The sequence below is a fragment of the Fomitopsis serialis genome (genome assembly GCF_022376445.1).
Source record: "Fomitopsis serialis strain Sig1Antser10 chromosome Unknown B0H18scaffold_47, whole genome shotgun sequence".
NCBI lineage: Eukaryota > Fungi > Basidiomycota > Agaricomycetes > Polyporales > Fomitopsidaceae > Fomitopsis > Fomitopsis serialis.
The window spans coordinates 116,200-141,584 of record NW_025955007.1 but is presented as its reverse complement, the minus strand read 5'-3'; the positions used below and the strand labels follow the sequence as shown (position 1 = coordinate 141,584).

At 54.4% G+C, this 25,385-nt stretch overlaps 5 protein-coding genes across 5 annotated transcripts; 3 read left to right on the top strand and 2 right to left on the bottom strand.

The window, feature by feature from the left end:
- Positions 1 to 4,700: 4,700 nt before the first annotated feature.
- Positions 4,701 to 5,222, top strand: B0H18DRAFT_831951 (uncharacterized protein; the record flags this gene model as incomplete). The annotated part of the gene is made up of 2 exons (XM_048039408.1): positions 4,701 to 4,748; positions 4,785 to 5,222. Coding segments are annotated over 2 exons (486 nt in total), but the record flags the coding sequence as incomplete, so codon positions are not given.
- A 685-nt stretch (positions 5,223 to 5,907) lies between these two features.
- On the bottom strand, positions 5,908 to 6,323 carry B0H18DRAFT_1015342 (uncharacterized protein). The gene is made up of 3 exons (XM_048029202.1): positions 6,305 to 6,323; positions 6,063 to 6,247; positions 5,908 to 6,005 (listed from the first exon to the last, which is right to left on the bottom strand). The coding sequence occupies exons 2-3, from the start codon at positions 6,217 to 6,219 to the stop codon at positions 5,929 to 5,931; spliced, it is 234 nt and encodes a 77-aa protein (XP_047891905.1). The 5' UTR covers positions 6,220 to 6,247; positions 6,305 to 6,323; the 3' UTR covers positions 5,908 to 5,928.
- A 4,224-nt stretch (positions 6,324 to 10,547) lies between these two features.
- Positions 10,548 to 11,798, top strand: B0H18DRAFT_1212267 (uncharacterized protein; the record flags this gene model as incomplete). Its single annotated transcript, XM_048036461.1, has 3 exons — positions 10,548 to 10,871; positions 11,320 to 11,543; positions 11,605 to 11,798. 3 exons carry the CDS (start codon positions 10,548 to 10,550, stop codon positions 11,753 to 11,755), a joined length of 699 nt encoding a protein of 232 aa, XP_047891904.1. The 3' UTR covers positions 11,756 to 11,798.
- Positions 11,799 to 11,940: 142 nt separating this feature from the next.
- On the bottom strand, positions 11,941 to 12,774 carry B0H18DRAFT_469530 (uncharacterized protein). The gene is made up of 2 exons (XM_048038208.1): positions 12,621 to 12,774; positions 11,941 to 12,561 (listed from the first exon to the last, which is right to left on the bottom strand). The coding sequence occupies exons 1-2, from the start codon at positions 12,657 to 12,659 to the stop codon at positions 11,980 to 11,982; spliced, it is 621 nt and encodes a 206-aa protein (XP_047891903.1). The 5' UTR covers positions 12,660 to 12,774; the 3' UTR covers positions 11,941 to 11,979.
- Positions 12,775 to 17,275: 4,501 nt separating this feature from the next.
- B0H18DRAFT_934910 (uncharacterized protein) lies at positions 17,276 to 19,092 on the top strand. Its single transcript, XM_048041780.1, has 3 exons — positions 17,276 to 17,491; positions 17,547 to 17,979; positions 18,043 to 19,092. The coding sequence occupies exons 1-3, from the start codon at positions 17,434 to 17,436 to the stop codon at positions 19,040 to 19,042; spliced, it is 1,491 nt and encodes a 496-aa protein (XP_047891902.1). The 5' UTR covers positions 17,276 to 17,433; the 3' UTR covers positions 19,043 to 19,092.
- Positions 19,093 to 25,385: the final 6,293 nt, after the last annotated feature.

Here is a 25,385-nt window from a genome sequence, read left to right as displayed (position 1 = left end):
GTACCAGTAGCATGACAGCAGGACGAACCAACATCGGAGAGGCGCAGCCCGACGGTCTACATGGCCAGAATCCATTGACCCAAATTAACTTGCCCTCCGCCACGTCTTCTCGCTAGTTCCGTGGGGCGCGGAGAACAGTCAATATGATTCCTCTGTCGTGCGTGCCATTGCGCTGATACCGTTTAGTAGGGACCTCGATTGATCAGGCTATGCTAATCGCAAGTAGATGTATGTCTCACTACCTTCAAACTTCATACGTGATGACTGTATGAGGGTCCGCATGCGACTCATCATGGAGACGAGCATTGTATTGAACCTGACGGTCCATCTATTGTACGCATGCACAGCATTCTGCCCAGATCCCACATTCACTGCACACCCTGATTATCGATCAGCACTTAGCGTCGCGCGGGCTCACTGTGCGTGGATTACAACCAAGCAAACTGGCATCCTAGGAGGTGAGTTTAAGTTATTAGCAATAGTTTCTTTTGCAAGCGATTGGGTGCGCTGCGTCGGCGAGTTTCGATCTGAAGAGTCTTCCCGGAGTCTTCCTTCAGGCCGTTGAGGTCTGTCCTCGCATCAGTTATTGACGGATCTCGGAAGCACTGCTTCTGGCGTCGTGCGTATCCATTCGATGCTTCTATGTAAGTGCAGATGAGCGCCACGCAAGTAGTAGCGATGGATACCGGACATATCGTAGTCTCCTTGCTACCTCCAGTGATAGGCTGTCATTGCCTTCGTTGTTACCGCTCTCTCCTCTTCCAGGTCGTCCGGCCTCAAGTCTTTACATTGCAGCCCCGAGAATCATTGACAGTTCTCACGGCGGCCAAGGTTAGTCCTTTTGGCTTGTGGATGCTCTCGTTGTGCCTCCGTTCCAGCGTTGAAACCACTAATGGTCTTCAGCCACCAGCAAGCCCCCCGGCGACGACTCAGACAAAACATCTTGTCCCAAACTAATTTGGTAGCCAGTAACATAGCCAGTGACCACAGGTGTGCTTGATTTCACTCTTCGCTTGTCCTTTAAGTACCGCAAGTCTGAACGGATGGCACTAGGAGTGGCGTCTCTGCCACCGAAGGTCTGCACAATCGCACGCAATTCCACCGAATGATCAGAGATTCAAGGTAAGCCTCATTGTCAAGTTGTGGTTGCCACAGCTCACCATACATTATGAAACGCACAGCACTACTACTACCTCTAGGAGCCCCTCTTAAGATCGTTCGAGTCCACGGCTTTCTGTGGAGGTCTGTGAACGAATCATCCACTACGTAGCGACGGGATTACAACTCTTTTACACGTCCGTGACGGGGGAACCCCACCTCATTGCACTCACGTCCTGCGCGCTTGTATGCAGAGACTGGTATTATTTGACGTGGTAATATCTCCGCCAACGCGTCCACCTGCAGGACCAGAAGGACGTTGTCTCGCTCGCCAAGACGCTTCGCGCAAGACCGCGTCTCCGCGAGGTTGTCCAACAAGTTTCCATCCTAGGCACCCCATCCGGACGTTATCGGTCCATGCAGCATCTGGGAACGTTTGCCGGTATGCTCGCGGGCAAGGCCCCGAATTTGACGAGGATCAGCATCACACGCACGAAATGGACCACCAACTCGGTCCAAATGAAGCACCTCAGTTATCTCGCTGCGTTTCGCTCTGTCAGTACTCTATACCTCGCGCATGTCATTCTGTCGAGCATCGCCCAGCTATCCCACCTTGTGTCAGCCCTCCCGGGGCTGAAGGAATTCTGTTGCATGAATGTCCACTGCGCACAGGAACAGCAAGCCTACGTCGTCTCGCTTCCACTGAACTGCACAAATCTGGAGATGCTGGAAGTGCGATGGGTTCGCAGCGGCAGTTGAAGACCTCTTCGTGCGGATCATCCAGACTTCTCAATTGCAACATATCACTCTCGGCGTGTACGAAAATTTCGATAGATCCTCGACAATGGGCGAAAACCAGACAGTACTGATAGCAAGCGCGGCATCCGTAGAAGTGGTTTCGCTCTCGGTTGATGTCGGCTCTGTGACCGTTGACACCACATTAGGTCAGTCTTTCTAGTTCTCAGCTCTCTCTCTCCGCTTGACTAATCGTCGAACACCACAGAACAGCACTACGACCTTTCGCGTCACGAGCACTTGTCCAGGTTGGAGATCTGGCTATTCCATCCCTTCGTGCTATGGTCCTGGATCCCCCAGATACTGTCCCGCATCACCTCGACGCACTTCCGGGTTGTGTTCATCGTGTTACTGCTTCGGAGGAGCCACTTATCCGATGACCTGGACGGGCTGCTCACGACGATGGAGGACGACAACGTCTTGGCACGGTTAGATGAAGCCCTGCAGGAGGAGGATTTCTCCGGCACCAGTGCGCCGTCACGGTATGGTGTCTGTTTGGGCTTTCGGCTCGATGGCAGCACTTGGTACTCCGGGAAAGAGTTGATTGGGGCCGAATCAGCACTCCAAGAGCGGTGGGATCGGTGGGACGAGGTGGTGAGGCGGAAGATGCCGCACTGTAACAGTGTGCGATATCCACCCGGAGACCTGTTTGCCTCTTCCTTCGCTTTAGGTCTGTTACCACGTAGTCTTCTGGATTATATTTGTCCTGCTTCTCATTGTATTTGACATAGTCTGCTGCAGATGCACCTGTACTAGGACGGTAGGACAGGTACTGATGCACTGATGTGCTGCCTGATCAACATTTTCGCTGATTCATCTTGTGCTTAGTACATCCTGAAGAGTAATCCGACAGACGAGAGCATAAAGGCTATCTTTCTCCAGTGCGTTTTCGCCCTCAGGCTCTCTGCGCGGCACCATTGCTGATGCTTCCTAGAACTGGTTGGGTACCAATTCTGTCTCACCACACCCTCTCTCTCAGCGTCCACGCAATTCAGCTGTGCGTCTTTGTACGAAACTCACGACGTCGCGCAGACACCGCGATCTAGCGTTCGCTCGCCTACGGCCGTACTTTCGCCCTCTCACCCAACATCTTCACGTGTTAGGTCCGTTTCATGGCCGAAGGCGGTCAGTGCGGCCGTGCTTTCGACGTACGATCCAGCCACGATCGGTATGTCACATTCACACATGCCTAGTGGACTCGTCTGAAATTTGAACATACATGTGTATGTAGTTCTTTGTCCACGTCGTCTACCTGATATAAGGGTTGTCAGACCGCGATAAGTCGATGTACTGCATAAAATTACCGGTATGTCATGTGGTTTCGTTACTAGGTGCACTTGGCTTCGCTGCGGTCAAATTCGTTGGCATGTCAATGTTATGGGGCGTTCATCCGCACGCGCTTCATCCTTGCAACGTACATTCGGGCATCGCAGACGGTCATGCTGCATTCCGTATCGTTATTATTAGTCATCGTTCGCATCACGCATAAGCTGGCATTTTTCGCAGCTGATTGAGCGCGGGAGGTCACTCAGGCACATACAACGCAGACAGATGGCGTTGGCGTTGGAGTCTGTCACTTTCATTCGCGCCCGCTGGTCCTTCTTATTATGTAGAGCGTGTGCTGCGATCATGATGATAAGTACACAGAGGACATGGCAATGACAAGCGGGGTGGTCGCGTGTTCCACGACTATGTCGGCACTCGAGGCGATGAAGTGGCTCATGGCTATGATATGTATTGGGCAGGTATGAGGGGCCGCATACAGCCTGTCATGCAGGGGAGGAGTGTCGTGTTAACTCGCGATCGGATAACGCCGAGTTGTAGTCCGTCTCTTGATGTATAGGACTAATGCTATGCACTAGCATGTTAGACACGCGGTACACGATACCCGTCCCTGGTACCGAATTGAATGGAGAACTGGTTCGTTCGCCTTGATTATCAATAGAAGTTCATTTCACAAGCTCAAGGTTCGCAGCCTGAGGCTGCATCCGAGGAGCCCGCTCCTCTGTATGTGTTTCTCGTGCACCGTTCGTCGATGACTGAATACTAGTAATGCGATTACTGCTTCACACAGCCTCCCTCAGGTCATACAGGACTATCTGGCATTGGCTGCGACTCGGAAAGCCTTGACTTCACGGCATCCACTGAATGCAAAGACCCGCCTACGACATCTTGTATCTGAAATCGACGCTTCTATACGTGCCGGCGAGCTAGCGCTACGTTGTGTCGATGCATATATACATCACCTATTGTTCCCTTCGCTGGACTCCCTATACTCTCCTCTTCGTCCGGTTTCGAGTCTGTGCAGCGCACACGAAGAGCCATTGAAAGTCTCTTGCAAGGTATGAATCCGCTCTTGCCAACGGATAAGGCTCTTATTGACATTGTGTTTTCCTCAAGCGTCGCGAGCCCAAACGGTCGCAAGCGACTGGCGAAACCGACGACCCGGGCGACACATCAGCTTGTCTGGTAGTCAGTGTATACCAAGGAACAGGTAGCTTGTTTTTTTTTCCGCATTTTGCTTACCCTCCATGAGCCGCGATCTAAGATGTCACTACAGCCTAGGAGCGTGTCTTCATCGTCGAGGACCTACGTGGCTGTCGTCGCACACGTGCACGAAGTATTGACACTTCTATCGCTGCAACAACACGGTCACGTCGCTGTAGCACATATTGAATTACACGGAATGGACAGAGACGAGTCGATGTAAGTGTTACTGTCAGGACTCGGACTCACGTGGTTTAAATGTGGAATACAGTACAGCCGGAACGTCCGAGGACTCCTCCCACGATGCTTCAATCCTGCGGCTTCCTGTGGAGGTCTGTGAACGAATCATTGACCACATAGCCACGGGAGTGGATCTCTACTATTATTTCTCTATGAAAGGCGAGCCATATCTGACCACTCTCACATCCTGTGCACTGGTATGCCGAGACTGGTATTACCTGACGTGGTACCATCTTCGTCAACGCATCCATCTACGAGACCGGAAGGACGTCCTCTTGCTTTCCAAGACGCTCCACGCAAAACCTCGCCTCCGTGAGGTCGTTCAACAGGTCGTCATATCAGGTGCTTCTCCCGGGAAGCGTCAACCAATCCGGCACCTGGGGACGTTTGCCGCTATGCTCGCGGGCAAGGCTCCGAAGTTGTCGAGGATCAGCATTGAAGACGCTGAGTGGACCATCGGCTCGGTCCGCATGGAGGACATCGGTTACCTGACTGCGTTCAGCTGCATTGACACTCTTTACATTGTCAGTGTGACCTTGTCGAGCGTCGCCCAGCTGTCCCACCTTGTTTCAGCGCTCCCGCGGCTTAGGAATCTATGGTGCGATGATGTCGACTGCTTGCAGAAACAGCAAGTCTCCCCACCTTCTCTCCCATTGAGTTGCGCAAATCTAGAGGAGATCGCTGTGCAATGGGTTGCACCAGCAGTCGAAGACCTCATCGTGCAGATCTGCCGGGCTTCTCGAGTGCGCGATCTCAAGATTGGGGTGCACGGCGAATTGGGTCCATCCTCGGTAGTCAGCCGAAGTCAGACTCTGCTGGATGCAAGCTCCATACATACAGAGGAAGTTGTGCTCAATATTTTGCCCAGTCCTCCTGTTCGTGACGGTACAATTGATACCACAGTCGGTAAGTCTTCTCGGATATCTATCTTTCCATTTGGCTGATTGTTTCATGCCTACAGAGCGACATTACAATCTTTCACACCACGACCACCTGTGGAGGTTGGGGATCTGGCTATACCACCCCTTTTCAGAGTGGCTCTGGATCCCGCATATCCTGTCACACATCACCTCGAATCACTTCCAGGCTGTATCTGTTATGTTGGTGCTTCGGACCGACCACATGGCCGATGATCTGGATGCGCTGATTACGACAATGGAGAAGGATGATGTCTTGGCGCAATTGGACCGTATACTGCAGGAGAAGCGCTTCTCCGGTACTATTGCGTCGCGCGGCGTCTGTCTAGGATTCGACCATGATAACACCACTTGGAAATCTGGCGATGAACTTATCAAGATGAGTGCAGCACTACGAGAACTGTACAATCGGTGGGACGAGCTCGTTAGGCGGAGGATGCCACACTCGCATGGACGAGGTATATTGAGGTATGTAGTACTATGGACTTAGTCGAATTGCAAAGACAAGCTGAGTGTTCCTTATAGCACCGTATATACCATCCCAGAATTCTTCAACTGGAGGCAGGACATGAGAAGGATACATGGTAGCATGCCAAATGCCGACGGAGAGGCACAGCCCGAGGGTCAAGACGGCGAGCCTGAGGGTCCTCGAGGCGGCACGGATTGACACGCTTGTCACCATGCATGCTCACTTGCGTCGCGTGGAGTCCGTGAGTACAAACTATCACCTCTGATGCCGCTCTGCTAACTGTGAGCACGTTCTCAAGATACACAATGAGCCCGCGACCGCAACACGGGTCGAGATGTTGGTGTCAGGGAACATATTGACATTTGCTCATGATCATAAGTAGGCTGTAGCATTTCTCCTGAAGAATTGGATGGACGGCGGCATGAATATTATATGCTCGAGACAGATATTCGCTCATTATATAACGGGGTTTCGTCGAGACTAGATGCATCCAATTGTATTTGGGCACTGCGCGTGTCAATTGGCCTCGCCATGATCGACACGCAACTTCACGGCTGCTACGAGCAGCTGAATACATGGCGTAGAGTCATAAACGGGTAGGTACTGGCTACGTACCGTGCATCAGTCAATAAAGAGCACCCACTGACGGCGACAGAGGCTGTCCGAAGGGAGTGGTATGATCTTGCATTTACAAAATGCGGGGAGAACCACGCGGTGTGTGCGCAGGCGACACGATGGCGGGGACACGAATGTCACTGCGCGAGGATCACACCTCAATTGGCCTCCGGATAGCCTTCGTTGCCGCCATGTGAGCTGCTCCGTACTTCCTGGACAAGGCATCGTCTACTGGGACCTACGAGTCAGACATAGCCTCCCGTCTTGAGCACCCGGGATCGGTCGCAAACGCCACGTTGGGTCCTGCGTGACGGAGAGCGATCTAAACAGCCAGGAGGACGAGTCAAGATGTAAAACGTACCACGCTTTTCGGGCCTTCTCGATTAACGGATCGCCTTGAGTTGGGCAGTCTAGTCTGCGGGTTCTGCGGTTCTGCACAGCCTCGCGTTCGATTCGAAATGGCTGACCTGGTAACCAGTCATCACGGCAACGCGGCCTCAAGGGCATTAATGGGGTCGATCTCTGACGACGACACCAGCACAGTATACGACAGCCAAGAATTATGCGCACTAAACAATGATTAGCCCTATTCCGAGTCCCATGTGCACGAAGACTGAAACACGGCACTGCAGCCTGTGCGAGTAGGATCACAGGGCAGCGAATGATTGCATGATACGGTTGCATGTGTCCACCGACGGGGACATCAAATATTGCAGCATTGTGTGGTATCGACAAAGTGAGCTCACCGTACTACCCAGTCTACACGCTGTGCATCCCGGGGACCGACACTAAGTACGAACGCCGTGGAGACCGGCTCAGCTAGATGCGCTGGCTTTAGAGGCGCGGTTGTACGTCGCGACCTTGCCGTACAGAGACACAGTGGGGTTCGCAGCAACTGAGGTGAGGATTGGATTGACCACGCGAGTGAGCTGGACACGCAGCGACCTCTGTGAGTATCAACTCACCTTCGGCTAGTGTGATTCGCAAACAGAGCGCATTCGTCGCACTAAGTGTGTGAACCGGCGGACCGCCATTCATAAGCACGTAGAGAAAGGAGCGGAATTGATCACTCGCAGCCTGTGTTGTGGTATAACAGGGCTCGGCAGACTGACTCACTGAGGCAGGATTCGCTCCGTCACAGTGTCTCTTGATGAACAGTCTGCCTGGAATGATGAACGCCCCTATCGAGTCGCCACCAGTCAGCTAATGCTACTACGCCCTTGGCCGCTGAGTCCAATGCATGCTCCGTGACACGAAGTCTCACGAGGGTAACTTAGAATCAATTGACGAGGCAGCGGATGGGCACGACGATACTGGGCGCAAGAAGAGCAAAGACGCGTAAGTCGATTGTGATGGCGAGGCATGATTGTGAATCCCTCGATTTGTGAGACTCGTTATGTCGAGAACAACGGCTATGAGAGGAGGACAGACTTAGACTCAATGAATTCGAATCGGACGCGACGCGGCACATGACTCAATGGACGCGTCGATCTTGGCTGGATCTCCATCTTGCTCTCCTCGACCTGTGATCACGTCTCAGCGCTCGCCATAACTGCGTATAGCCGCAAGTTGCATCTTTGAGGCCACTGACGGCGGAGGAAGGACTGCCACGGTCGACCTGGTGAGTCTCGACTATTATGGCTTGTTTCGAGACTGATAAAATACAAGTATGCATAGCGAATGCTTGTTGCGAGCAGGAGGAGGAGGTCGTATCATGTACTCCAAGATTTTCAACCACATCCACCCTCACAACGTCAGATCCAGAGGGTGCGAGTTTGTCCGTCCGCGTCATCCCCGGACTACAGTGTAGCCTAAGACTCTTAACGACTTGCGACCTACCGCGACAGTGCGCCCGACACCCGCCCGTCCTCGTTGTCCTGGTGCTTTGTTTTGACATATGCTCCCTGGTCTGGTCTCCGTCTCCTCTCTCTTCAAACGCGCTTCTGCTGAATGCCATACGAAGACACCAGCGACCACTACAGCTTGCATCTGGCTGCCCTGCAGCCTGCCGCTCGTCACGGTCCGTCAATTCGGTCTAGAATGTGAGATCATCGTCGGAAGTCCTCTTTCAATCCTCCTTAATACTCAATTCTGCATCATGATATTGTAGATTCACCATTCTTCGGCCAACACCTGTTGAAGTCTGGTTCGCAGGTTCTTCGCGGATCCATCTTCCGACGTCAACACGAAATAGCAGGTCCGAACGTTAATCAACTCGTCATAACTCAGCAGCAATGGTGCGTCGTTCGATCTCAGTTATTGGACCTCGGGCTTATAGTGCTCTTGCTGTGGCCTATGTTTGATTTCATCCTCAGTGTCTATGAGTGAGCGTACTGTTTCAGCCTTGCTGGTGCGATGCCGAAGAGTCTCGCGGGCTCATCGACATCCTGCGCCTCGGACATTTTGAAGAGTAGTCCAGCATCAGAGAGCATGGAAGCTAACATTCGTAGGCACGTTCTTTTCCTTTCTTTGTGCGTTGCTATTCCTGATGCTTCGTAAAGATTGGCTGCGTAGCACTCCCGGCTCACGATTCATTTGAATGAGTTATACCTTCATCGCAAGAGAGCCACCACATTGCGCGACACTAAAATCTAGTTCATGCATCTCGGCTTACGCCCGCCTACGGCCGTAGTTCATGCATCATGACTGATGTTTCTACGTAACACCTTCATACGCTCGCTGGGCCCGTGGTGTAACTACTGGCGGCCACGGTTGACCGAATTTCAGCCGCTACAGGTCTGACGAACCCGTTCGACTTTCCAACATGCATGTAAGCGGTCATTCATTTGTCCGCTTCGTCTATCTAAAATCTGGATGTCAAATCCCGTTCAGTCGGTGTACCAGATGATCACATCATTGTACGTCGCTCGGCGTCATTCAGTGGATGGCATGCCTTTGCTGAGGTGGGCTTCGCTGTCATGCAGACCTTCATCTTGCATTTCATACTGCCACCCCTGTCAATCATAGATGTTCTGCCACGCTCAAACCAGCTATATGCACAGCTGAGAGCACGCGGGAAGTTGTTCATGCATGTGCCGATGTAACTGAAGGCGTTGGTGGCATCTGTCGCTCTAATGCCGAGAACAAGACATATATAGCTCCTGTCGCCTTTGGCTGTGCTCACCCTCTCCCCTTCGTGAGGTTTCTGCAGTGCACAGCTCAAAGTCGTCAGGAGGTCTTGCGAGGTAAGGATTTGTTTCTGCTACGGATGGTCCTGCTAAGATCGTGTTCTTCTTTGCAGTGTTGCCGACCCTAACGATCGTGTGAGACCGCGTTGAACTGACGACTCGGGACAAATAAGCTTGGTCCCCACTGGCCTAGTGGCCAATTCACATAGTACCGGAATTCAGGTAGCGTCTTTTCGCAATATGCTTGCTCTTGAAACCCGATTCAAGACGATGTTGTTAGCACCAGTGTGATCGTCATCGAAGGTCTGCGTTATAGCACATACCCACGGAGCCCTGCAATTTTTCGACGGATTCACGGAATGGGCAGAGACGAATCAACGTAAGTGCCATTATACGACTGCAGATAACACGTTTCACGCATGGGGAGCACAGTACCGCTGTTACGTCCGAGGACTCCTCGCAGGATACTCTGATTCCACGGCTTCAAGTTCCTGCGGACGTCTGTGAAAGGATCATCACCCACGTCGCGATGGGATTGAGTTTCCATTACACGTTCTTGAAGGTAGAGCCCTATCTATCCACTCTCACATCCTGCGCGCTTGTATGCCGCGACTGGTACTACCTGACGTGGTATCACCTGCACCAATGTGTCTATCTGCGAGACCGGACAGATGTTCTCTCACTGTGCAAGATGCTGCACAAAAGACCGCGCCTTCGGAGGTGGTTGGAGAGGTCATCATAACTAGTGCTTCGTCCGGCGAGCGTCATCCGATTCGACACCTGGGGACGTTTGCTGCCATGCTCGTGGGCAAGGTTCCATACCTGTCGCAAATTACCATCAGAGACGTGGAATGGACCATCGGCTCGGTACGGACGGAAGACATCAGCTACCTGGCTGCCTTCAGCGCGATCCACACTCTACACATCGTCGGTGTCATCTTGTCGAGTGCTTCCCAGCTGTCCCAGCTTATTTCGGCACTCCCGGGGCTTCGGCATCTACGGTGTGTCAACGTCAGTAGCTCGCAGGCACCGGAAGTCCTCTCAGCCCGCCTCCCACTGAACTCTGCGGATTTGGAGGTCATCGACGTGCGATGGGTTGCACCAGCAGTCGAAGACCTGTTCGTACGGATCAGTCGTGCTTCTCGAGTACATCAACTCAATGTTGGGGCGAACGCCGGCGAGTTGGATCCATCCTCGGCAGCTAGCAGAAGTCAGACGTTGCTGGATGCAAGTTCCGCATCTGCAGGAGAACTTGAGCTGTGGATCAATCCGAGCTCTCTCGTACATAACCATACAATTGATGCTACAGTGGGAAAGTATTCTTTGTCCTCTCTCGCCACTTGGCTAATCCCTTTTCATGCATACAGAACGACATTATAACCTTTCGCGTCACAAACACCTATGGAAGCTGGAGATCTACTTGCACCATCCCTATGCATCGTATGCCTGGATCCCGCATATATTGTCTCGCATCACTTCGGGACACTTTCAAACCATGTTGGTCGTGTTACTGCTCCGAACAGATCACATAGTCATTGACCTGGATCGAATGCTGACGACGATGGAGAAGGATAACGTCTTGGGACGATTGGACAGCATTCTGCAGGAGAAGCGCTTCTTCAGTAGCGTTGCGCCGTGCGGTGTCTGTCTAGGCTTTTACCATCAGAACAGCACCTGGAGGTCTTGCGCAGAGCTCCAAATCGGGACGGATACAAGACTCCAGGAACAGTCCGATCGATGGGATGAGCTCGTGAGGCGGAAGATGCCCCTCTCGCATGAACGGGGTGTCCTGGTGTACGTCGTACATTGACTTGGGGTAAATTACGGAGGAAAACGGGCTAAATGCTCTTCACAGCACCATGTATGACATGGAAGATTTCCGCGGCTGGATGCAGGACATGGATAGGATATGTACCGGCGCGCCAGCCGAGCAGACGAATGTCGAAGGGGAAGCGCAGCCCGACGATCAAGATGATGAACCTGGTCCTCTAGGCGACATGGATTGACAGCCTTGCGACCCTACGTACTCGCTCATACCATTGCATAGAGTCCCGTGAGCATGGAGTTGTCATCCTGGATGCCGCTTTGCTAAGTTGTTCTGTGACATCAAGAGATGGAATGATATGGCGACCGCGACGCAGGTCGAGATGTCGCTAGCGCCGGGGAAGGCATTCACATTCACTCTTGTTTACGTGCACCAGATGATGATTATTTCTTGAACGCAGGAGTATTAGGTAGACGATAATTGATATGTATGTTGGATGCGCGAACAACGTGCCGTACATCCAACAATCTGGAAGTGTAGATGGTGAGTCATCAGAGACGATCCGAAGGAATGGATAGTTTTGTATGTACGGAAAACGACGGGAACCACGCGTCGTGTGCGGAGACGACGAAGTGCTGCGGACGCGAAGCCACTATGAGAAATGAGGACTGCACCTCCACCGGCCTTCTGAACGCCTTCCGACGTACCGCCACGCAGACTACTCCACCCTAAAAGAGCAAGGAAATCACCCATGGCGTTCCCTTGACCGTCGTTTTCCAACTTGACGGCCCCAGGATCTGTCACAGACGACACAGCGGATCCTGAATGAGGTACTCTCCTGACCGACGGTCTGCTTTGAATGACGAATCTGGCTGGTACCCTGTCGCATGTCAGCAAACGGCGGTATACACTTAAGTTGAATGCATGCCGCGAGAAGAGGAACACAACTGATGTGTCACAGATAAACGGGCGCACCGCTCGACGGGTAAGCTGACATGTGTGACGACGGCACTTGGTACGAGCAACGACGAGATGAGTGAATGAGACCTGCGTCCCTGGACTCATTAGACCCGTTGAGATGAGATTGATGCCATGCAAGGGCTCACCAATGGCGTACATCCGAACGAGACAGAGTGTCCTAGCATATATACCTGTCAGAATATATCCTTGCGATGGGTTACGTCGGTAGGCGGGTCGGCGGTGACGTCGTGGTGTAAGCGATCTGAAACGGCCGCGCGCGTTAAAAAACGAGAGTATCTCTTTTTGGTCAGCTACGGAGACTACGCGCGCGTGGTAGCCTGCAGCGTAGTGCCCGGACGAGCACCGCTGCATGTTTGGTAGCGGTGCGGCGCGTCCCGTGGTTGCCTGGTTGGCGTCACGCGTGGCATGGCGACCTTGCTCCGGGTCCGGCTTGAAGCTTGAAGCTTGGAACATCATCGCCCGCCACCGCGTTGCCTTGCGTTGCGTGTGTCTGGTCTACGCGCAGGCGTAGCACCGTGACTTCGCGTGCCTGACTTCGGTGCCCCTCGTCTTCATCGCCGTACCTTTTGTTCGCTCCCATTACGTCTCTCCCCAGCCTGACCCATCCTCGTTCCTACTGGCTTGCTTCATACTCGCCTCTCCCGGCCTGCCTCATTCTCTTCACCTCCCTTCTTATCTGTCGACTGCCTCACCGTTGCGAGGTAATACATCCGCAGTGGGGAGACGTGCTCGGACGAGCAGCTGTGCATCGGCTGGCGATTAGTGAGACGAGCCATGTAGTTCAGTTTAGATAGAGCTTACCGCAATCATGATACGAGCCCGCGAACCACCGCGCGTTCACTGTGAGGGGTGGTGGAGGACGAGGTCGTGTGAGGGAGTTACTGTTGATCGGATTGCACTGCGAGCACACACCGGGTCGTTGTAAAAGCACGTCTCTGTGCGAGTGTCCAGCTGCGCGTGGCGGCGTTCAGTGACGAGTGTGAGGAGGGAGTGCATCGGGACTTGACACAGATCGGGGGCGGTGCTACGCGGCGTGTAGTACAGCATGCAGCTTCGGACTTGCACGGGCTCGCGCGGAATGTCCATTGCTGTCATCCAGGATGGCCACAGGGTTGGAGACCGTGGATGCGGCGTGCGGGGGTCGATGCCGAACGCCTTTCAGTACGTCGCAGAGAACATCGCCGCGCGCGTCGTCCCGCTTGGAGGGTTCAGATACGAGTCGAAGACACCATTTGGTACCGTTCCTGAGCCTCCCAGGCCGGCGAATATGGGCGTACGGCAGGGACAGCAAGTCGGGGCGGCGCTTCCGCAGACGACTGGACTCGTTGAAGGCACGCGATATGCTCACCGAAGTGAGAACGCACCCCTGCGAGCGCGGGAAGGGTGGAGACCAGGAGTTGTGGGCGTTGACAGACTTGGCTCGGTCATCCGCATCGACCTGTGTAGGCGGTGGGCACGGGAAGAGCTCAGGGAAGGGTCACAGAGTGGAGAGGGACGTTGGGAGGCGAGCAGCAGAGAGCAGGAAAGGGAAAGCACAAGACAGCGGGCGCGCAACGGTTCCCCGGGGAGCTGAAATGGGCGTCAAGACGAGAGAGAAGAGGCTGTAGGTGGCAGTCAAGAGCGGGCGGTGGGGCGTGCCCATGCTGTGCTCACGGACGACATGACGACGCTAGGGGCATATGCATGCGTGGCTAGGCAGCGGCAGAGGAAGAGGCTGGGTAGAGGAGGACCGGCGCGGAAGAGCGCACGCCGCAGCTACTTAACGTTGACAGCGGGTGTCGAGGCCGCGTCAGTGCTGTCCTACTAGTAGACAGAGTCACATACGCCTCACCCCAGAATGGATCGGTGTGGCCGCACGGGGTCGCGGAGTTGAGAACAGGCTCTCCAGCGTCGCTCGAAGAGCGAGGAGGCGACGAGAGGCGACGTCGCACGCGCACCGGGCAATTGTCGGGCATTCGCGGGCCGACGCAGCGCCCCCACCCAACCCCCACCCTCCTCCTCCTCCTCCCCCTCAGTCGGTCGCGCTCGTACCCGTATCTTCTCCTCAACTTAAATAGATTGTCTTCCATCGGCTCGCTATGTCTGCGCCACATGCGAGTTGTTTGCCTCCTGGTCAATCACGACCTCAAACCTACGGGAAACATGACCAAGACAGGCCGACAGGCACTCCCCGAGTCTTTACCAGGCGACCTCCTCTGTGCGACCAGCCCGCCGTGCCCATTCGTCCATTCGCTCCCCGGTCTCACTGTGGACCGTTGCCTTGCGAGCGTGCGGCGTCCACCCGAAGACCAGTCCACCTCTAGTCACCACTTAGTCGTGCCCTGGGATGTGGTTTGCCTACCCCTCGAATCAGTCGGCTGCGGATGGATCTGAGTGCTGGTGCGATGCCTGGCTGCACGGGTTCATACCGTGCCTCGTACATCCTGAGGAGTAATCCGACATGGAGGCATGGATGCTGTTTTCGTACATCTTCACGCGTTCGTCGGGAAGATTACCGAAAGCTGAGTGCGGCCGAACTTGTTTCAACGTATCATCCGGTTGATATGGGTATGTCATGTCCGCGCATGCCTGGGGACCCGTCTGACATTTGAACGTGCGTATTACATATACAGCACTACGTTCGCCTCGTCTACCTGGTATAGACGTTAGTCGGTGTACCGGATGAGCACAATACTGGTATGTCGTCCGGTGCCGCTCGAGTTATATGACTTCGCTGAGGTGGTATTCGCTGGATGCAGATGCTACGCTACGCGGCTGATGTTTCGCAATCACTACATCTCGTCCACCCTGAAATGTACGCCCATCCAACACTGACCTTCACGCTGCATGCCGTGCTGTAGCTATGATCAACGTTTGCATCACGCTCAACCTGTATACAGTATATGCACAGCTGGGCACGCGCGGAGACTGGGACCGGACAGGAGCCTGCCTCTCTTTCGCGCTGGCTGATCCTGTGCGGAGCGTGCGTAGCGATTACGCCGAAGACACGACAGCGTCAGTGTCAAGTGGAGTGGCCGCGTGTTCTACGACCATGTCGGCGCCCGAGGAGATCATATAAGGCATGACGAGGAACGGAAGCGGCAAGGTATGAGGCCTGAGGGTCTCCACGTTCCTCTAAGTACATGCAGATGCTATAGGTGCCATGATAACTGATGCAACTTGGGTGCAACACATCTTATCTAGAGATAGATGCGCCATACCTCTCGCTGGTACTGAATTGGATGCGGCATTGGTCCGCGTGTTCCCTTTCTCTATGCAGAATCCTGCTTGATCGCACGTCTATGTGGTCCACTTGATTATCGACCAGCGTTCATACAACAAGCTCAAGGTTCGGACACGCGTGCCTTGCCCGCGCTCACCAGAATCAGGCGCACTGCATCCAGGCAGTCTCCTCTTAGTCTATGTGGTTTCCGTGTACTCGCCGCGGACTGCACGGGAGTATTGTGAGTACCGCTTTGCACAGTAACCCGGTCATAGCGGGCTAATATGTCATCGGCCGCGAAAGGCCTCGACTTCGCGGTGTCCATTGAAAGCAAAGAACCGTTTTCGACATCATGTGTCTGTGTTTGATACTTCATACACGCCAGTGGGCTAGCGCTTGGATCAATGCATATATACATCGCCTATCTTTGCCTTCGCTGCCCCTGCGCTCTCCCCTTCGTCTAGCTTTGAACTTTTGCAGCACGCACCAAGAGCCATTGAAAGTCCCCGCGAGGTACGACTTCGCTTTCGAAAATGGATATCCTTACTGACGTCGTGCTTTCCTTGTAGCCTCGTAAGCCTGAACGGTCGTGAGTGACTGACGAATTGACGACCGGACCCGGACGACGCATCTTGGCTTAGCTGGTAGCAGTATACATACCGGAAATCAGGTAGTGTGTTACCGCATTGTGCTTGCTCTTGGAGAATTGCGATCTGAGACGATGTCATCAGTAACGTGTATTCGTCGTCGTGGATCTACGTTGTCATCGCAAACGTGCACGAATCCTTGAGACTTTGATCGGTGCCACTGCGTGGTCACGTCGCCGTAGTGCACATCCCATCTCAGCGGAATGGACACAGTCGAGTCGATGTAAGTGTCACTGTGCGAAAGCGGGTAATACGGTTCACACATAAACCTACAGGACGACCGCAACCTCCGAAGGCTCCTCTCAGGGCCCTTCGACCCCGCGGCTTCCTGTGGAGGTCTGTGGACGGATCATTGACCACGTCGCGATGAGGGTGGACTTTGGATGCTGGATTACCGAGGGACAGCTGCACGTGGTCACTCTCAGTGCCTGCGCACTCGTATGCCGAGACTGGTATTACCTGACGTGGCATCATCTTCGCCGACGCATCCATCTGCGAGACCGGAAGGACGTCCTCTCGCTCTACAAGACACTCTGCAAAATGCCACGCCTCCGTGAGTTCATTCAAGAGGTCATCATATCGGGTGCTTCTCCCGGGAAGCGTCAACCAATCCGGCATCTGGGGGTGTTTGCCGTCATGCTCGTGGGCAAGCTTCCAAGGTTGTGGAGGTTCACCATCGAGGATGCGGAATGGACCACCGGCTCGGTCCGAATGGAGGACATCCGCTACCTAGCTGCGTTCAGCTGCATTGGCTTTCTGACCATCCGCAACGTCATTTTGTCCAGTGTTTCTCTGCTGTCCCACCTCATTTTGGCACTCCCGCGGCTTACGGACTTTTGGTGCTTCCATGTCAGTTGCTTGCAGAAACAGCAAGTCCCACCGGCCTCCCTTCCACTGAATTGTGCAAATCTGGAGTGGCTCAATGTGAAATGGGTTGCGCCAGAAGTTGAGGACCTCTTCGTGCAGATCAGCCGGGCGTCTCGAGTGCGGCTGCTAGAACTTGCGGTGGACAGCGAGTTGGATCCATCCTCGGCGGCCAGCAGAAGCCAGACTTTGCTGGATGCGAGTTGCACATCTGCAGAAAGGGTCATGCTCAATATTGGTCTCGGTTCTCCTGTTCGTGATGATACAATTGATACCATAGTCGGAAAGTCTTCTTTTTTCTCTTTCTGGGCACTTGGCTGAGTGTTTCATGTCTACAGGGCAACACTATAACCTTTCACGCTACGACCACCTGCAGGAGTTGGAGATCCGGCTGCACCCCTTCGCAGCATATGCATGGCCCTGGATCCCACATATTGTGTCTCGCATCACCTCGAAACATTTCCAGGCTATGTCTGTTATGTTTAGGCATGCGACAGACTACATGGCCGATGATTGGGACAGAATGCTGGCGGAAATGGAGCAGGATGATGTTCTGACGCGATTGGACAGCATACTGCAGGGGAAACACTTCTCCAGTACTGTTGCATCCAAGTCATGCCACGTCTGTATTGGCGTTGACAATGTTGCCCACAATCGGCAATCTGCCGACGAGTATATCATAATGGAGTCAGCACTCCGAGAATGGTACGACCGGTTGGACGTGCTTGTTAGCCGGAAGATGTCATACTCATACAGACAAGGTTTATTGAGGTATGTAGCCTTACTATGAACTCCATCAAGTGCGAAGGAAAGCTGAATGTCCCTTCAATGGAGCACTGTGCACAACATTCAAGAACACGCGAGCTGGAGGCATAACGTGTACAGGTCATTGCATCCTGGCACACACGCACAGCAGATGTCCGAAGGTTTCTCTCATGGTCCTCGGATTCGGCTGCTTCCTGCGAAGGTCTGTGAGCGGATCATCGACCACATCGCGATGGGAATGGCATTCGATTATCGTCCGATTACAAAGGGTGATCCACGTCTGGCCTCTCTCACTTCCTGCGCCCTCGTATGCCGAGACTGGTATTACCTGACATGGTCTCATCTTCGTCGACGCATCCATCTGCGAGACCGGAAGGATGTTCTCTCGCTCTCCAAGACACTCCGCGAAAGGCCACGCCTCCGTGAGGTCGTTCAAGAGGTCATCATATCGGGTGACTCTCCCGGGGAGCGTCGACCGATCCGACACCTTGGGACGTTTGCCGCCATGCTCGCGGGCAAGCTTCCGAGGTTGTCAATGCTCAGCATTGAAGATGCGGAGTGGACCATCGGCTCGGTCCGAACGGAGGACATCCGCTACCTAGCTGCGTTCAGTTCCATTCAGACTCTATTCATCCGCAATGCCACCTTGTCGAGCGTTGCCCAGCTGTCCCGCCTCGTTTCAGCACTCCCGCAACTTAGGTGCTTATGGTGCGATGGGGTTGCCTGCTTTCAGGAACAGCAAGTCTCCCAGGCCTTCCTCCCACTGAACCGTGACTGTGCAAATCTGGAGTCTCTCCAAGTCGCAGCGCAAAGGGTTGCACCAGCAGTCGAGGACCTCTTCCTGCAGATCAGCCGGACTTCCCGGGTGCGCGATCTCTGGCTTGTGGTGGACTACAGGTTGGATACATCCTCGGGAGCCAGCAGAAGCCAGAATCTGCTAGATGCGAGTTCCACATCTGCAGAGACGCTTGCGCTTGATTTTGATTTCAATATTTCTGTTCGTGATGGTACAATTGATAGCGTAGTCGGAAAGTCATCTCAGTTCCCTCTCGAGAGTCGAGGCGCTTAGCTGATTGTTTCTTGCCTACAGAGCGACATTACAACCTTTCGCACTACGACCACCTGTGGAAGTTGGAGATCTACCTGTACCACCCCTTCACAGTATGGCCATGGGTCCCGCATATTGTGTCTCTCATCGGCTCGAAACACTTCCAGGCTATGTCTGTCATGTTCATACTTCGGACAGACCACGCGGCCGATGACTTGCACGGATTGCTGACGACAATGGAACAGGATGATGTCATGGGGCGATTGGACAGCATACTGCAGGAGGAGCAGTTCTCCAGTACTCTTGCGTCAAAAGGCGTCTGTTTAGGCATTGACCATGAGAACGGCAATCGGATACATGACAGAGCGCTTATTGCAAAGGATTCAACACTTGGAAAACAGTACGATCGGTGGGACAAGCTTGTTGCACGGAAGATGCCACACTCGCGTGGACGAGGTATATCGAGGTACGTAGTACTATGGACCGAATCAAGCAGAATGCGGAGCGAGATTGAGTCTTTGTAGCATTGCGTATGGCTTCCGAGGACTCGACATGTGGAGGCAGGACATGCAGTGGCAACATGCTACCATGCCGATGGAACAGACCAATGCCGGAGGAGAGGCGCAGCTTGAAAGTCAAGACGACGAGGGTGCCCGAGGCGACACGGATTGACATCCTTGCAACCCTGCATCCTCGCTCGTACCGTCGCATGGAGTTCGTGAGTATGAAACCACGATCAGCATTAAGCTGCTCCGCTGATTGGAAGCACGATCTCAAGGTACAGAATGACCCCGCGGCCGCAACGCGGGTCGAGATGCCTGGTGTCGGGGGAGGCATTCCCGCCCACTTATGGCATATGTAGCACCCATGATCGTTTCTTGAGAATTGATATTGAAGGAGACGGACGTCTGTATAGATATTGTATGCTCGAGACAGATACGAACTGTTCTAGAACGGGGTTCCGTCGATAGTACTGGACGCTCCCAGTTGTATTCGAGCACTGCGCGTGTCGATAGGACACCTATCTTCATTATAGTCAACCCGCAACCTCATGGTTGCTAAGAGTAACTGAATACATGGCGTAAAGTCATAAAATGAGTAAGTTGAGTATCAACGACGTGCGGTACATCAGACAGTAATCAACAGCATCGCCGTCAGAGGCTGTCCGTTGTCCGGAGTAATATACAATCCTGCATCTACAGAATACGAGCAAAACCACACGACGTGCGCACAGATGACATGATGGCGCAGATACGAATAGAAACGGATACCGCTGCGAGAAACGAGGATCGCACCTTTACCGACCTCCGAATAGCCTTCAGTGGCGTCCTGCGAGTTGCTCCACACGACAAGTACAAGGCATTGTCCACTGGTAGTTACCTTCAAGTTGAACATACGTCTTGACGACCCCGGGATCTATTGCAAACGACACGTCGGGTCATTATGAGGTACTGACGAAAGTGAATCAGCAGCCAGGATGACGAATCGAGATTCAAAATGTACTACGCTTTTCGGGCCTCGGGATTCTGCCCTCGACTGACGGATCACCTTGAGCCGGGCTGCTGATCTGCGGTTTGTGCGGCGCTGGACAGTCTCGCGTCGGTTTAGGCAGGTTGACCTCGTAACCATCCACTGCGGCCTGAAGGGGTTAGAGTCAGTCTCTGACGATGACGCCGGCACCGTAGGCAGCCAGGGATTGTGCGCACCGAAAGTGATGAGGCTTGATCACATGAAGATTAGTATTGAGATCGGAATGTCAATTTGAGCGAGTGCGACAGCCTGTGCGAATGGACCACACGCTACGGCCGTATGGATCGATGTCATCAATCATTGCGGCGTCGTGCGCTATCGACAAGTCTGACCCACCATAGCCGGCATATACGCTTCTCATCCCGAAGACCGACACCTAGTACGAACGCTTTGAAGACCGGCCAGCTGCACGCGCCGGCCATGGAGGTGCGTATGTACGCCGCAATTCCGGAGTAAAGAGACGCAGTGGGCTTCTCCACGACTGGAGTGAATTTTGGACGGATCATGACAATGAGCTGGACATGCTGCGACCTCTGTGTGTAGAAACTCACCTTCGGCTAATAAGATTCGTGAACAGAGCACGCTCGCCGCACTACGTGCGTGAATTGGTGGGCCACTCTGGATGAAACACATGTAGTTGGGAGAAAGGGGCGTGATTGATCGCTCGCGGTCTGTTGTGGCAATGGGGGAAGAGCGAGGTTAGGAACTTGAAAGTCAAGCACCACGCTCGATCGCGCATGGGGCTCCGTCAGCAGAGGCGGGATGTGTGAAGTCACAGTATCTTGATGAATGTCGAACCTCCATGTCGACCCGCCGCCGGTCAGCCGGTGCTACAAAGTACGCACTTGACACGAAGTCTCGCAAGAGTAGTGAGTCAACTTGGCAGCGGATGGGCACGGCAATACCGGGCGCGAGAAGAGCGATGATGCGCGGGTCAAGTTGTATGGCGAGGCATGATTCTGGATTCGTCAAATTGAGCTAGCCATTATGTTGAGACCAACGGGTACGAGAGGACAACCTACCAGTGGCGTATGTCTGGGTTAAGGAGCTTTCATCATGGCACGTATACCTGTCGTAGTGTACCGGCTCACGTCCGAGTCATGGTCCAGTGAACGTCAGAGAAAGGCACAGTACTCATCTGTAATCACTGCCCGCGCCACCCACTAAAGGCGCAACGAGCGAAGGTACGCATGCGGCTTCGCCCACATTACTCGGCAGTTCCCAGGAGGTTCACTCCACTAAAATCAACCTGAAAATGGCAACATCGGACAACCGGGAAAATGTCTCAAAATATTTAGAGACACAGCGAGGTGAATTGTAGAAACGCACAGAGATGCGGGGTTCGACGGGACTGAGGACTGATGCCGTTCGGCAGTCGACACTCCTGGGAGGCGGTTATGGTGGATGCGAGGGCTGCACATGGACGAAGGACAACACGGAGGGCTGATACACGGGCACGGGGCCATGACGGAATATGGGGTGTAGCGCCTACTGCACGTGATCGGAGTAGCTACATAGTTCGCATGTACGTAGCAGGTCTTCACGCGTTCGAACGGGGTATCACAGGGTGCAGCTCAGGATATCTTGCACTGAGATATGCTGATGTTACGGTGAAGATAGGGAAGCCAACTTAAGCATAAGTCACGGCATGATAGTGTGAAGTTATCCTGATCAAGATGTACATAACTTGAGTGGCTTAATCGTAGGGTTATCCTGAAGATAGTGTGACGAGTCTGTCACACAGTAACATCACGGTACCATTGGTCCAGTTATCCTAAACATATTGTGACGCAGAATAACATCACGGTAACATTGGGCCCCCTTACGCTGATATTTGTCTTAATCGTTAAACGTAACAGGCATGTCGGAAAGCTCAAAGTCATCGTAAAGATATTCTGAGACCCTACCATTTATGGTAATGTTACTCCTGCTTTAGGCAATAGACACCGTAAAGATATCGTGATATTATCCTTAATTTCGACTGAATTCACGGTAGCTATATCCTCGTTTTATCGATGCCGTCTTCGAGGGGAAGTACAAGCATAGTGTCGGACGTATTGCTATGAGGCCACCCAGCAGTGTACGACCCCCGAGTGACAATCCTCCCTTAGCCCCGACGTGTGGCCACCAAGATGTATGGCTCACCAACTCGTCCGTATACGAGACATCAAGATATGGCCACGGCAAGCGGGCCATTTGTCTGCGCAACGTGCTGCAAGTTTGCAGACTTATTTGGCGTCATTGCGACGGAGCACATCCGCATAGTAGCTATAATTGCTCGCGCTCCTCACCGCCCTCGCCTCCTCCCCCGCCCGCACATGCCCTCGCCGGGGCCCGCGACGACCACGAGCGCGCCCTTGCCAATCAGCGTGCGCACGCCCGGCGCGAGTTGGAGGAAAGGTAGCGCTCCGCGAGCGGTAGCGTGCCCACGCGCTCCCCAGGGCTGGTGATGGCGCAAGGGAGCAGGAGGACGATGCGGAGACCGCGCCTGAGTGGGGGGTCGAGCTGCTTGTGGGCCGTGACGAGGGAGGGCGAGCGGGTGAGACGGGCAAGCGGGTGAGACGGGCAAGCGGGTGAGACGGGCAAGCAGGTGAGACGGGCGAGGGGGCAAGGTGGGGGATGGGAGCGGACAAGCAGGCGGCGAGGGCGACCGAGGCAGTGGGCGAGCAAACAAGCTAGTGAGGGCGAGAGCAGGCAGCAAGAACAGAACGGGTGGGTAGGTGAGAGCGAGTAGGAGGGCACGCCGAGAGGGCAAGAGAGGGTGAGAGGGCAGGAGGGCGCGAGAGGGCTGGCACTCGCAACCGCCGCCACTCCCCGTTCGCGGGTACCATCGGCTGGCTGGCCAATCTGGACACGCCGAGTACCGACCTCCTGGCGTGCGCAGAGCGGAACCACCGGCTCCATTGCCTTAGGCACGCTTGAATGTTCGTAGCGGATCGGAGCCTCTCGAACGCGAGGCGGCGGCTCCATACTTCGTACGCGGCGACATGCCAGTCGTGGGACGTCGGTGTAGTGTGCGGCGATGCGTTTGATGATGCGCCTGTGGTAGATACCGCACTCGCTGACCTCGTGGTCGACGTCAAAGGACTGTAGGTTGTTGCAGAAGTCGACGCTGACGGCACAGAGATAGCAGCCGAGCGGCGTCGAGGGAGTCGTGATGAGGGTAGCGACGTTAATGTCACATCCGCGGCGGAGCGGGCTGGCGATACCGGCTTGCCATTCGTTGAAGTGCGCGACGGCTGCGGTGCCGAGCAGACGGACAGCTGCGGTGTCGAGCAGACGGACGACGACGGTGTCGACTGACGGACGACGACGGTGTCGACTGACGGATGGCGGCGACGTCGGGCTGAGGCATCAGGTACTGCAGCGTAGGTTGAGCTAAGACGAGCACGGTGACTAGCAGACAGGGAACGCACCTCTCCTACCGCCCTTCCAGTCGTTCAGGCGAGAGTGTTCGCTCCCGGTGTCGAAGAAGAGAACATAAGACGAGCCCTCGATGAGCCATCTGCCGCGGAGCGACCTGTATGGGAGTGGGCCTGGTAGCTGAGGGGTCCGATGAGACGATACTGTATCTGTCGCCATGCGCGGGAACACATACCGCGCGGAGTCGCAGCAGAGAACGTGAAAGGGGGCGAGCACAGGCTGGCCACCCACGACCTCTTCAGTACCGAGTGCCTTCTCGGTCGTGCGGGGCCATGACAGAAGCCGGGTCGGAAAGTGCGACAGCGCTCAGGAGGAGGAAAAGGAGACTCGAGTGTCGGGCGACATGAGCGACGAGCGTGAATGCGGTCGTCGCCTGAACGTGTCTGAGTCCATCACGTGTGGTCCCCAGGCTAGCGCTCCTGCATCATATTCTCGAATTTCGGTACGGAGTCCACACCACTGCTACTGTTGGTATAGTATAGTAACTCGCTTAGGAGTCGCAACACTGCTCAGATTCACCGGTATCCTGATATGTCGACGTCGCTGTCAAGGCTCCAGTGACGGCAAGTCCGGTGCGCTCGACCAGCTTCAAAGTTCACGAACCGCACCAATTGCTCGTGCAACTGTGTCGTATAGTGGCTCGCACTACCTGGCGCGATCGGATATAGTGCAACGCGGCGATGCAAGGGAGAGGGCGCCACAGGCTGAGTCCGCGGCCGCTGCGCGACGATCCTGGGCGCGGAACCAACGGCGGCGCCAGTACTGTTCCACCCGATGTTTGAAGACTGTGCGGCTAGCCAGGTAAGTTCTGCGCTCACGGGGTGCTGGCAGGAGCAATGTACAAACAGGCTTAGCTGACGGAGGGCTCGCACCAGGTATGATTCACTCGACACAGAAGAGTCTCGGGTTGTCGAGCTTTCCACCCCGCTCAACCAGACATCACTAGGTCTGTCTGGCGATCCAGTGAGGACGCGTCGAGTGGGAGTTCGATAGCCCGGTCGTTGTCGCCGATGGCGGGTATTCCAGTCTCAGGGAACCCCCCCCCCCCCGGGTCTGCGACCGCGAGCCGAGTGTCGCTCGATAACTCAGACTGAACAGGCCTAGACCAGGCGAGTGAACGCCAAGCCGTTAGCGATATCCATCTCCAACAACTGACCAAACACTTACTAGACAGCTGTACCTCCTTCGCAAAGAAATACATATCCTGCTTGTGCGAGCGCACGTTTGTCCGCAGTTGCTCGCCCGTTCATTCTTCTACACGAAGATCCGACGCAACGAGCCAAGATGTACGGATGCCGTCGACCTTCCGACCCCGAGGCCTGAGCGCAGAACTTGACTGCCAATCGTAAGCAAGCACGGACATGCTTCTAGGTGCGATGGCAGACGACGTTAATTACACCATGACGCAGAC